General features: G+C 47.2%; 1 protein-coding gene across 1 annotated transcript; it reads right to left on the bottom strand.

The window, feature by feature from the left end:
- Positions 1-1,491: 1,491 nt before the first annotated feature.
- Positions 1,492-5,205, bottom strand: gmnc (geminin coiled-coil domain containing). The gene is made up of 6 exons (XM_030108657.1): positions 5,127-5,205; positions 3,252-3,343; positions 3,061-3,177; positions 2,123-2,403; positions 1,834-2,071; positions 1,492-1,776 (listed from the first exon to the last, which is right to left on the bottom strand). Exons 1-6 carry the CDS (start codon positions 5,203-5,205, stop codon positions 1,492-1,494), a joined length of 1,092 nt encoding a protein of 363 aa, XP_029964517.1.
- Positions 5,206-13,444: the final 8,239 nt, after the last annotated feature.

Below are 13,444 nucleotides of genomic sequence, written 5' to 3'. Positions count from 1 at the left end.
GATGAGCTGAAAGATGGCGGCTGCCTGGCTGAAGCCTGGTCCACTACAGGACTCTTCTAATCCTCCCTGATTCAGAGACAAGCCCGAAGACAACAGAAGACAGATCGTCCTGTCCCGATCTTGTAGTGGGTGGAGTCACTAAGGAGCAGAACTCACTGGAAGGTTCTCCATCAGAGAACCGGCTCCTTCACCTCCTCCCAACCTCCAGAAGTCAAACATGACTTTGCGCGTTTCCCATCATCCCTGTCTCATCTCCACTATTAGTTTTCCCTCAGTTCAAGTGCAAGCTTCAGTGAATGAATGAATGAATTAAAACTGTTTGAACAATTTTAATTCATTCATCTGCATCTGGGGATCAGGGTTTGGGTCTGAATGGAGAAAATACAGAACATCCAGGAGCGATGACTGACGATTAACCAGTCACTTTCTGCTCTACAGAGTTTAGAAGCTCTGACAATCCTGTGTTTCACTGTCAGATAGCGAATGCATTTCACAGACATATATTCATGTCTCCAGCTCTGACAGCTGAGAGGGAATTTTCAAAAGCATCCACTCCTTGGTGAGGTGCAGCTGTTCAGCCAATCAGGGAGCTTTACTCCGAGGGTGTGGACAGGTTGGCTCTAAAGTGATTGGCTCCTCTTGGAGCTCTACACGCAGCAGGATTTATGATCAGAAATATTAAAAATTTTCATTATCTACAATCTGCCCTTCCAACGCCTCCTGGGCAGCTGCGACCAGAAGAAATCCCTCTGAACACGCCGCAGGAGCTTTGGACCTAAAATCAGTTGCATCCTCCCGACTATCGGACCTTTGCTGACTTCGATCGGGATGAGATCGGAGAAAAATTCGGCCTGATTAGCCTGTAGTGTGTTGATCTTTTCCTGCCAAATCAGCCTGTGAACTAACCAGCCTGAGCCTGTCCACTGCTGCAGGATCCGTCTAGCCACAAGAGGGCGCTTCAAGTCACTTCAACGCCTTTTCTTGAAACCAGGCCGAGCTGAAGTTCACATCAGTTCAGGTTTCTAGAATTCCCTGCACTTCCTGTTTGACACTGAGCTCGTAGCACATAGCCGTCCGCAGCTTGGTGAAAACTCCAGTCGGATAATAATTGTTAGCTTTGCTAGCTCACGAGGTGAAGACAGGCACACCAGCACACACTATATACAAACCGTGTCAGAGCCGCCGTCAGAGCAGCCAATAGGCCTCATGTTGGCCGCAAACCACATGTTCACCAGGTCTAGCAGTGTTCTGTCAGTCGTCTGGACACAACAGTTCCTCGTTCTACGAGGACCAGCGAGGAGCTAACCATGGAGAACAGCAAGAACCTTCAGGGTTCTGCTGGATCCTCGTTCTAATTGGATGACTGATTTTGCTCGTCCTTTAAAAAGTGGTATAGGTGCAAAAGAACCCGAATCTTTTGTTGTTCTCATCAAAACCTCAGGAGATCTTTAATTTTTTGAAGTCTCATCTGCAGAGAGACTCGCAGGTGGTCTACAGTCCCTGGTTGGGCACCCAGGTGAAGTTCCAGCGGCCGTCCACATCCTTGCGGGTGAAGGCCTGTCCCTGGGGGAAGCTGTGGGTCTTCACGCTGCTGGACGGACTGAGGAACATGCTGAATGCCACATCTGTCCGGCCTCGCGGCGTGGATGTGGCGGCCAGCGGGCTCGTTGGGAGACAGAGACTATCCGGCGTCCACGGCTGGTTCGGGACCGAAGCAGAAGACCACCGCGGAGAGAAGGGAAGTCTCTCTGCTGGTGGACCGAAGAGGACCGAGTCCTGCAATGGAGACCAGTACACAGAGGGATTTGGGCTGGGAGCTGTGGCAGTGCAGACCTGAGTGGGGTCCAGGTGGAGGGCAGGTGAGGTCCCGACGCCTCCACAGAGTCCGCTCGGTCCCGTGGCGGTCGGCCCTGGAGGAGTCTGAGCAGCAGTCTGGCAGTTTGCCTCCTGGAGTCTGGCAGGATCAGCGGTCACTCGGCGGCCGTCGCCGTGGGCAGAGGACTTCCTGGACCTGGACGGAGGGCTGAAGGGGGCGCTGAAGGGGGGGCTGAAGGGGGGGCTGAGGGGGGAGCTGAAGGAGGAGCTGAAGGGGGGGCTGAGGGGGTATCCCGGAGGCGAGGACGGGGTGACGGTGTTGTAAACCAAAGCTCGGAGGTTGTTCTCGGCTGAGGACTGGCTGGATGTGTCGATGGTGTCTCGGTCCTTCAGACCCAGGGTCCGGAGGACCCACAGGTCCAGGTTTGGCTCAGAGGAGGCAGACGACTCAGAGGAGCTACAGTTGAACTGGGCAGTGAGGTTCCTACAGACTCTTTTGCTGACCTGCAGGGGGCGGCAGTTTTTAAGGGATCTTTCCTGGAGGTCCGTCAGCTTCCTCTTCAGCTTCCTCCTGTCAGAAGTGACTTTCTGCAAAGGAAAAAGAACAATGTGGACCTTCACTGCTCAGTTCCGTCAAACCGACTCCTACTGTGCTCTGTGGCTCCGTCAGTAGAGGAGCTAATGCTGCCAGGAGAGCAGATGAGCAGCAAACTGCTCCAAAAACAACTCAACTCACCGCACGGTTGAAGGGAGAGTCAAAAATCTACAGCTAGACCAAAGAACTCTACACAAACCAAAGAGCTCTGAGCCACCAAACACATTCAAAGAAACCAGACGGCTCCAAAAAGACCAAAACCCCTGAAACCAAGAGCTTTAAAGGTAATATCTACAACTGAACCAATGAAGTCAAAGCCTAAAACCAAACAGCCTAAAACCTCAAGCTGTAACAGGAAAAATTTACATCCAGACCAAAGAGCTTGAAGCTAATCGAAGAGATCTGAACCAAACAGAAGACTGTTGAGTTCTGAGTCCATCGGTAACCCTGCTGTCCATTCAGAGCTCTGAAGTCCACTTTCAGCTCATTATTCTCTTCAAATCAGGCTCTTGGTTTCCATTTCAAGAGAATGCTGGTCTCAAAGTGGACTGTAGAGCACTGAACTGAGCGCTACAGTCCACCCTTCGTCTCCCCCCTGTCAGATCACAGGTGTGATGGTCTCGGGTCTGTCTCGGTGTGAGTGCACACACCTTGGCTTTCTGCTCCAGGTCCCTGACGAAGGAGGAGCTGAGGAAGTGGCGGAGTTTGTTGTTCTCCTCCTGCAGTCGAGCCAGCTCCTCCTCCCTCTGCAGCAGAGTATCCTGGAGCTGGAAACATGGCACAGCGTCACCAGCTGCTCCCCCAAACCCGCTACCCAAGAACTCCACGGAGGCGTCGGTACCTGTTTGTTTCTCTGGAGGTGAGGGGAGAGCTGCTCCATCCACATCAGAGGCGGAGCAGGAGGAGGAGGAGGAGCGGTGACAGGCGGAAACTCTGGAAGAAAACACCAAAATGAAGGCTTGTTGAGGTGTTTCTCATTCAGAGTGTCCCGCACACTTCTGAGGCCAGCAGAAAGAGCCTATCAGTTCCAATGTTTCTTAAAAACTTTCTAAGAACTTTTGGCTTTCTATCTCAGAGAGACTACCTGCCACCTGGTCCAGCTCATGGCTTGTACTTCTGTCTTGACTCCAGACTTAGCAGCAGCTCCAGGCAAATCCTGGCCTGCAGCTCCAGGACCTCACCAGGCCACAGAGGCAACAGTTTAGTCATTCATCCAAGTTCCAAATGAAGAGTTCACCCCTTTTCATCAGAGTGATTTTGATGAATTGGTGATCATTTCCTGTGAAACAGGTGGTGCTTTGGTCTCCGTCGGCCAACAAGCAACCAAAACGTAATCAGGTTGAGTTCCTATCATTGTTAGTTTTGGTGCAAGAGGAGGACCAAAGGAAACGCGGTGGTAGGAACAGGTTCAGTCAACGGCAGAGGGGTCGGAGCATCCAATGCAAACCGGGCAGATTGGCTAGAAAGTACGAACAGTTCCCAGAAACTTTTATGACCATCGGAGACATCACTGTCAAATGCTTCGTGGACACTTGTTGCCATGACAACAAGCAGCAGATAACAAAATCTGTTCCGGTACCTGTGAAGAGTTGTGAACTGAACCGTTCTAGGTGGAATAACAAACTGATGAGGTCTGAAGAGACAAAGGAATTCTAACCCAGCTAAAGACACCTCGGGAACCTGAAGAGCTCTGAAGAAACTCAACAATTTCAAAGAGACTAAGGAATTCAGACTCGACTAAAAAGCTCTAAAGAAACTCGACAAATTCAGAGACAATAAGGAACTCACTATAAATAATGAATCTGACAAAACATACTGAAATAAAGAGCTCTAAAGAAACTCAAGTTCAAAGGAACCAAGGAACTCTACCCTGATTGAAGAGCTCTAGCGAAACTAAGGAATCTGACATCGACTGCAGGATTGCGAACAAGCTAAATAATTAAAGAAGGACTCTAAAAACACAAAAAACACAAATCAGAAAATATTTCAGATAGAGCAAAGAGTTTTCTGACTCTAAAGAGACCGAACCGATCAGAAGACTCCTGCAGAGCAGCAGACGGACTCAGTGCTCAGCAGACGCTGGAGAACGGCTGCAGTGGACAGATAACGGTGCAGCCCGGGGAGACTGGAATACTTGGAGCTGTGTGTCGTACACGAGCTGCGCCTGGTGGCCGTGGGAGGAACTGCAGCTGAGAGTGGAACCGGATGATGAATTGAACCCGTCCAGAGAGAAAATTACAGCCTGGGTCTGAACGCCAGGATGTTTTCCTCGGAGCCGCTGGTGTGGAAACCGGCAGGAGCTCTGCGCTGTGATGGATGAACTCCGTCAGAATCTGCTGACTGCAGCCTTTTAGAGGAAACCACTCCGCTCCGATTGGCCGAGGGACTGTTCAGCGCGAGCTGCTGATTGGTCGGCCGACAGGCCCCCAAACAGGAAGTCAGAGTTTGTTTGAAATATTTGATCGATGGTTGATTTAAATAAACACACACACACACACACACACACACACACACAAACACACACAGATAGCAGGAGAAGAACAGGCGTTCACAGAGGGGAGTACGGAGCAGTGTGAGGAACCGGTTTCATCTGAATAATGGTTTGTTCGGTGAATGAAATGAGATTTGAAGGTTTGTCTGACGACGATTCTTCGTTCCAGGACAAAGCGTCTGCAGAGGTCTCAGTGGAATCGAGTCTATGGATGCACCGACTCACCCCACGCCGCCCACGGCTCGTGTCGCCCCCCGTCCGGGTCACCCGGGTCACAGGCCCAGAGCGAGGCCAGGGTTTCCATGGAAACGTCAACAAGGTCCAGAATGGCGCTGAATCCTTTAGGAGGAGGAGGAGGAGGAAGAGGTGAGACAGAGGGAACACAGGGAGGCGTGTGTGTGTGTGTGTGTGTGTGTGTGTGTGTGTGTGTGTGTGTGTGTGTGTGTATATGAGTGAGTGAGTTAGCGAGAGAGAGAGAGAGAGAGCGAGAGAAAGGGGGGGGGGGGGGTCATTGTTTTCATTCATTGTTTGTCTGAACACTTCAGTGCTTTTCAACCTGTGGTCCAGGACCTGTTTTCGATTCAGGTTCTGTTTGTGGGTCTTGGGCCTGTTTTGGATCCAGAACCTGAACGGGGGTCAGAGGCCTCATGTGGCCTGATGGAATTCAAAGAACATATCTGACTTCTGACCTCTGAGCAGCCAAACATTATAGTGATGTCAAACCCTGGAGGGCAGGTGGGAAGTTTCTAACAGGACTCTGCAGGAGGCAGAAACAGTCTGTAGGAGGGCAGAAACAGTCTGTAGTAACAGTCTGTAGTAACAGTCTGTAGGAGGCAGTAACAGTCTGTAGGAGGCAGTAACAGTCTGCGGGAGGCAGAAACAGTCTGCAGGAGGAAGTAACAGTCTGTAGGAGGGCAGTAACAGTCTGTAGGAGGCAGTAACAGTCTGTAGGAGGGCAGTAACAGTCTGTAGGAGGCAGTAACAGTCTGTAGGAGGGCAGTAACAGTCTGTAGGAGGCAGTAACAGTCTGTAGGAGGGCAGTAACAGTCTGTAGGAGGCAGTAACAGTCTGTAGGAGGGCAGTAACAGTCTGTAGGAGGCAGTAACAGTCTGTAGGAGGCAGTAACAGTCTGTAGGAGGAAGTAACAGTCTGTAGGAGGGCAGTAACAGTCTGTAGGAGGCAGTAACAGTCTGTAGGAGGGCAGTAACAGTCTGTAGGAGGCAGTAACAGTCTGTAGGAGGGCAGTAACAGTCTGTAGGAGGCAGTAACAGTCTGTAGGAGGCAGTAACAGTCTGTAGGAGGAAGTAACAGTCTGTAGGAGGGCAGTAACAGTCTGTAGGAGGCAGTAACAGTCTGTAGGAGGGCAGTAACAGTCTGTAGGAGGCAGTAACAGTCTGTAGTAACAGTCTGTAGGAGGGCAGTAACAGTCTGTAGGAGGCAGTAACAGTCTGTAGTAACAGTCTGTAGGAGGGCAGTAACAGTCTGTAGGAGGCAGTAACAGTCTGTAGGAGGGCAGTAACAGTCTGTAGGAGGCAGTAACAGTCTGTAGGAGGCAGTAACAGTCTGTAGGAGGGCAGTAACAGTCTGTAGGAGGCAGTAACAGTCTGTAGTAACAGTCTGTAGGAGGGCAGTAACAGTCTGTAGTAACAGTCTGTAGGAGGGCAGTAACAGTCTGTAGGAGGGCAGTAACAGTCTGTAGGAGGGCAGTAACAGTCTGTAGGAGGCAGTAACAGTCTGTAGGAGGGCAGTAACAGTCTGTAGGAGGGCAGTAACAGTCTGCGGGAGGCAGTAACAGTCTGCGGGAGGCAGTAACAGTCTGCGGGAGGCAGAAACAGTCTGCAGGAGGAAGTAACAGTCTGTAGGAGGCAGTAACAGTCTGTAGGAGGGCAGTAACAGTCTGTAGGAGGGCAGAAACAGTCTGCGGGAGGCAGTAACAGTCTGTGGGAGGCAGTAACAGTCTGTAGTAACAGTCTGTAGGAGGCGATAACAGTTTGACAGTCTGCAGATGAACAGATGATCAGATTAAAGGTGCATTAAGGAGTTTTACAACCTTAAAAATACTTATTTTCCACCATAAATATGTTACACATTTTTAATGATGTGTACAATGTGCCCTGACATATTCATTACAAGTACCTCTAACAGCGCTAAATTGTCACTTGAAAGTTGCAGTGCCGGTCCGGCACCAGCATTTTTTTGGCGGAGAATTTGAAAGGAATGACGTAATGCGCGCTCCGGCTTAGGTTTCATTTTGTCCGCCATTACTCCGCCAGATGCTTAGTGAGCAACAACTGAGCAGGATCTTCCAGAAAGTAAAAACAGACTGGCTTCTAGCACTGCCACAGCTCCACACAGACTCCACCAGGGAAAAGAAACTTACATTTTACTTGAGTGCTACTAAACCAGCGAGGAAGGAGTTTCTCTCTTCCGTGCACGCAAGCCACAGGGACGAGTTATTTACTAAGCTGCATTATGCCCAAGGCCTGCAGGGGGCGCTGTTTCGCATAAAACGTGCAGACTCCTTAAGGCACCTTTAAATAAAGTCCTTTCATCTTTTAAACTCTGTAGAAGGCAGTAACAGTCTGAAAGAGGCAATAACTTTTAAACTCTTCTGATTTCCTTCATCACTAAAATCATCTGAGTTAGAAAAAAAAAAACTTCAATTCATGAAATCATCAGGGTCATTTGGAAAACGCACACGTGCACGCGCACGGCTCTGACATTCTGCTCTATTAAGTTTTTTCCAGAACTTTTTTATTCCCTTTTATTTTATTGTCTTTAATCCTTTCTTTCATTTAAATCCATTCTCTGTTTTTCTAATCCGCGGACCAAACCGCTCCCAGCGCGTGTGGATTAAAATCTGGAGTCCAGAGGAAAAAAGAGTGAAAGTCACGAACCTGAGTCAGAGTGATCAGTTCATCCCGCCGGTGGAGAGGATGTCCCGAGCCCGAGGTGACCTGGAGCAAGCCCGGGTTCACTCTACCGCTCAGCGCGTCTCGCAGCTCACCTGACCGGCCAGCGCGCGCCGCTCACCTGTCCGCTCCTCACGTCCTGGCAGCGGGCAGAGCGCGCGGAGCTCCGAGGGACGCGTGTCCAACTCCGAAAAGCGCAAATCACACATGGAGAGGAGGGAGGGTGTGTGTGTGTGTGTGTGTGTGTGTGTGTGTGTGTGTGAGAGAGAGAGAGAGAGAGAGAGAGAGAGAGAGAGAGAGAGAGAGAGAGAGAGAGAGAGAGAGAGAGAGAGAGAGAGAGGCGGAGACACCCGCAGGGTCCGCGAGCCGGAGAGTGGCTCACACACACACACACACACACACACACACACACACACACACACACACACACACACACACACACACACACACACCTGAATAGGCTTTTCATTGATTGATTGCGCTCCGTCGTTGATCATTGACTATTTGCTCAGTGCAATTGGCCAATGAGGAATTAAGGATCCATTATTTGCTCAGTGTAATTTGTATATGTCACGCGCACGCGCGCGCACAGACAGTGAACCTGTAATCTGACAGCAAGTGAGTTAAACTGCAGCAAGTGAAAGGAGGAAGAGGAGGAGGAGGAGGAAAGGCTGGGTCCCCTGCAGTTGGCCTGTAGGCCAAGCCGTGGTGTGGCGGATGCCACAGGGACACTTTTAAATCTTGTTTTTAAACACCTTGAAGAGGCAAAATCATTAGTTCGTTTACTTTTTGTTGATTTTTCTTCTGCTTTTAACTGTATCCAGCCACATGTTCTAGCAAGCAAACTCCTGAATTGTTTTAATATTGATCCAGGCTTGGTCAGTTGGCTGATGGAGTTTTTAACTAACCAGTCCCCGAGGGTTAGAGTGAATGGGACTCTGTCTGATGTTTGCTTATCAACAACAGGATCGCCTGCAGGGCTGTGTCCTATCACCACTTTTATTTGTCTGTACACTAATGACTGTCAGAGCCTTTATCCAGGTTTATCCACCTTGTTAAATTTGCAGATGACTCTGTTATTGTTTCACTTTTAAGCCAGGGAGATCCTGTGCATGACCCTGTTTTATTGGACTTTGTAGAGTGGTGTGACTCTGCCTTCTTAAACATAAATGTGGATAAAACTAAAGAAATGCTAATCCATTTTGTTAGGTCACCTGTTGTCCTTCCTCCTGCTCATATTAATGACCAACCTGTGGAACAGTACAAGTACCTGGGAACTGTCATCGACAGTCAACTGAGCTTTGAGCCTCAAGTTGATGCGCTGTGTAAAAAAGCACATCAGCGGATGCACTTTTATCGAAAACTTAGAAATTTAATGTGAATAACTCTTTTCTGAAAATGTTTTATTCATGTTTTATTGAATCCATTCTTACCTTTTATTTGTTGGCATGTGTCTCTTTCAATCAAACAGCAGAATCGTGTTGATGATGTTGTGAAAGTGTGCAGCAAAATTGCTGGCACTGCTCTGATTGACCTCAGCGAGGTGTATCAGGTCAGGTGTGTGAGGACGACCGAGGCCATCATCGCTGATCCTTCTCACCCCTTATGGCAGGAGTTTTCATTGCTCCCTTCTGGATGCCGATACTGTGTTCCTCAATGTAGGACGAACAGATTCAGAAAGTCCCTGATCCCATGTGCAACTGGTCTTTTAAATGCTGCTTAAATTATGCTGCTGATGATGAACTGTGTCAACTGTGTTGTTTGTTGTTCTGCAGGTGTGATATGTTGTGACTGTTTGCCGCAAACCAATTTGCCCCTTGGGGGATAATAAAGTTACCCTTGAACCCTTGAACCCTTGAACCTTGAGGAGGAAGAGGAGGAGGAGGAAGAAGAGGAGGAGGAGGAGGAGCAGGAGGAGAAGGAGGAAGAGGAAGAAGAGGAGGAGGAGGAGGAGGATTAGGAGGAAGGTGAATTACGGCTCTGTGCAGCAGACGCTGCTTCATCTCCTGCTGAGGAACAAATGTTTCTCGTCCTGCAGCCAAACATCAAACCTGACGTCTCCCGTTTCCCTGTGAGGCTGGTTAAGTGGCCCTGGTGGGAGGTGGAGGAGTTAATCAGCTGCTCCTCCTCCTCCTCCTCCTCCTCAGCAGCCTGCACTCTCAGAGTGTGATGAACAGTTAGGATGCTAATGCTAACTGCTATCACAGCCGCGCTTTTAACAAGCGGCCTCCGGCGGCAGCAGCAGTGATCTGTAATTACCCCTCGGTGGGGCAGTGTGGCAGCCTCCAGGTGGGCTACCTGGTGGTCTGATGGGCTGAGTGGGGCAGATGTTAAAGCCTGCCCCCCTGCCCCCCCACCACCCACCCCCGCTGGGATCTTAATAACAGTGGGCCGGGCAGCGGGATTTGTTGGACAACAGCGGCGGCTGCCTGACTGCCAGCAGCCGTTTCTCCGCTGGACGTCCCCGCCGGAGGCCCCGCCCACCGCCAGACTGACCTCAAGTCTTAATCTGAGCTCGAACAATCGGCCTCAGACTGACGGCTGCCTCATTAGGAGTCCCAGCTACACCCGGAGAAGACCACAGCAAAGCATCAGGACAGGTTAGAGCACAGAAACACACCATGACTACACCATAACCACACCGTCACCACATCAAGACTACACCATAACCACACCGTGACCACATCATGACTACACCATAACCACACCGTGACCACATCATGACTACACCATAACCACACCGTGACCACACCATAACCACACCGTGACCACACCATGACTACACCATAACCACACCGTGACCACACCATAACCACACCGTCACCACATCAAGACTACACCATAACCACACCATGACTACACCATAACCACACCGTGACCACACCATGACTACACCATAACCACACCGTCACCACATCAAGACTACACCATAACCACACCGTGACCACATCATGACTACACCATAACCACACCGTGACCACACCATAACCACACCGTGACCACACCATGACTACACCATAACCACACCGTGACCACACCATAACCACACCGTCACCACATCAAGACTACACCATAACCACACCATGACTACACCATAACCACACCGTGACCACACCATGACTACACCATAACCACACCGTCACCACATCAAGACTACACCATAACCACACCGTCACCACATCAAGACTACACCATAACCACACCATGACTACACCATAACCACACCGTCACCACATCATGACTACATCATAACCACACTGTAACGACACTGTAATCACACCATAACCACACTGTAACCACATTAACACTACACCATAACCACACCATAATAACCCCACAACTGCACTGTAACCACACTGTAACCACACAGTAATCACACAGTAATCACACCATTACCACACTGTAACCACACCATCAGCACATCATGACTACACCATAGCCACACTATAGCTACAGTAATCACACCATAACTAGTACCTTAACAGTTGTGCATTAAGAAATAAGTTAATGTCATTCGCTAGTATTTGTAATTTGTCACAACTCGTTAGTGAATTTACAAGAGTAAATTTGAAATCTGATGGCACACACTCTGCAACTCTTATTGATTTAATTTTTACGAATATAAAGGAGCTCTGCTCTAAGGCGGTTTCTATTCCTGTAGGTTGTAGTGATCATAATTTAGTTGCAGTTTTAAGGAAAACAAAGGTACCTAAACCAGGACAACGCTTTATTTATAGGAGGACTTTTAAACAATTTAATGAAGATAATTTTGTAGCAGCTGTGAGGAGCATAGATTGGTCAGAGGTTATGCAGGAACAGGATCCATGTAAAGCCGTGGTGGTCTTTAACAACTTAATAACTCAGGTAATGGATAAACATGCTCCTATGAGGAAACAGGCTGTGAGAAATGTCTCAGCTCCATGGCTGGATCAAGAGCTTAAAGATTATATGAAGCAAAGGGACAAAGCCAAAATGGAGGCAACTCAAACAAATGACATGGACAAGTGGAATAATTATCGAAAATTACGAAATTTTGTTACCAAATTAAATTTAAAAAAAAAACGTATATATTATCATAATAAGATTAAAGAAGCTAAATCCGATGGAGCGAAATTATGGGGTACATTAAATGAACTTATGGGAAGGAAATCAAAGTCAAGTCCTACTTTTTTGGAGAAAGATGGAATTTATCTCACTAAACCAAAGGAAGTTGCTAATTATTTGAAACAGTCTTTCAAAAATAAAATTCAGAAATTACAAAAAGCCATGGTGCTCAGACAGGATGAAAATATTTCGTACAGGCTAATAAGAAATTATATCAAGCAGACTAAAAGTTGTGCCTTTAAATTTGTTGAAATAACAGAAGATCATATTAAAAAATGTTTCAGTTAAGTAGAGATAAACCCTGTGGAGTAGAAAATATATAGATATCAAATTGTTGAAGATGGTGGCAGATTTAATTTCTTTACCTGTCTCTCACATAATCAATATAAGTTTAAAGGAAGGTGTTTTTCCATCAGAGTGGAAGATAGCAAAAATTATTCCCCTGATTAAGAATAATAAGGAACCATTTTCAGCGCTAAATAGCAGGCCAATAAGTTTGTTACCTGCTTTAAGTAAAGTTATGGAAAAAGTCGTGTATGATCAGATACAAAACTATTTTTCAGAGAACGGACTGAATACAATTTATCAACAAGCATACAAAATGGGTCACTCCACAACTACTGCACTGGCTCAGATTACAGATCACTGGTTAGAGGAAGTAGATAATAAAATGTTGGTTTATACAACATTTTTAGATTTGAGTGCAGCTTTTGATGTTTTGGATCATACCATTTTATTAAATAAGTTACATTTCTATGGATTTGAGTTATCAGCACTAAAGTGGATAGAAAGTTATCTTAATAATAGAGAATATAAAGTTCATTTTAATGGTAGTTACTCTGAGCTTGGACAAATGGATTGTGGAGTGCCCCAGGGAAGTTGCCTGGGACCCCTTTTGTTTTCTATTTTTACAAATGATTTTCCACTGGTGTTAAAACAAGCAACCATGGCTATGTATGCAGATGATACTACATTATTTATGGCTTCACAAACAATAGATTGACTCAATAACATATTAAATGAAGAATTAGCTTCGGTCACACAGTGGATACAAGCTAATAAATTATTCATTAATGCTGAAAAAACAAAAGGTATGGTGATTGGTTCAAAACATAGTTTAAAAATGACACCTTTGTTGCACTTAATTCATGGAAATGCTTTAATTGAACAGGTTGAAGAAGCAAAATTACTAGGGGTAATAGTTGATTCTAATTTATCATGGAACAGCCAAGTTAATTATGTACTTCAGAGAATGGGGAGAAATATGGGCACTATTAAACACTGTAGAAAGTATATTCCTCAGTGGCTGACCAAGCAACTAGTTCAATCCTTAGTGCTTTCCTATTTAGATTATGCATCAGTTGTTTGGTCAAACACGAGTGAAAATAATTTACATAAGTTACAAATTGCACAAAACAAGGCAGCAAGAATTGCGTTGGGTTGCCCATATGGAACAAATGTAATAGAAATGCATGAAAACTTGGCTTGGTTAAGGGTTAAATGTAGACTAAAGTATTTCCTATTAAC

This window comes from Salarias fasciatus, chromosome 14, assembly GCF_902148845.1.
Source record: "Salarias fasciatus chromosome 14, fSalaFa1.1, whole genome shotgun sequence".
In the NCBI taxonomy this organism is placed as follows: Eukaryota; Metazoa; Chordata; class Actinopteri; order Blenniiformes; family Blenniidae; genus Salarias; species Salarias fasciatus.
The sequence above is the reverse complement of the archived record's forward strand: the minus strand, read 5'-3'. Positions and strand labels throughout refer to the sequence as shown.

Bases quoted from the DNA above. Each gene is read 5' to 3' on its own strand.
- gmnc (XM_030108657.1), bottom strand. From the start codon at position 5,205: ATGGAAACCCTGGCCTCGCTCTGGGCCTGTGACCCGGGTGACCCGGAC. The intron at 3,344-5,126 runs GTGAGTCGGTGC...GTTTTCTTCCAG, and splicing joins CGAGCCGTGGGCGGCGTGGG to AGTTTCCGCCTGTCACCGCT. The intron at 3,178-3,251 runs GTACCGACGCCT...CCATGTTTCCAG, and splicing joins ACCTCCAGAGAAACAAACAG to CTCCAGGATACTCTGCTGCA.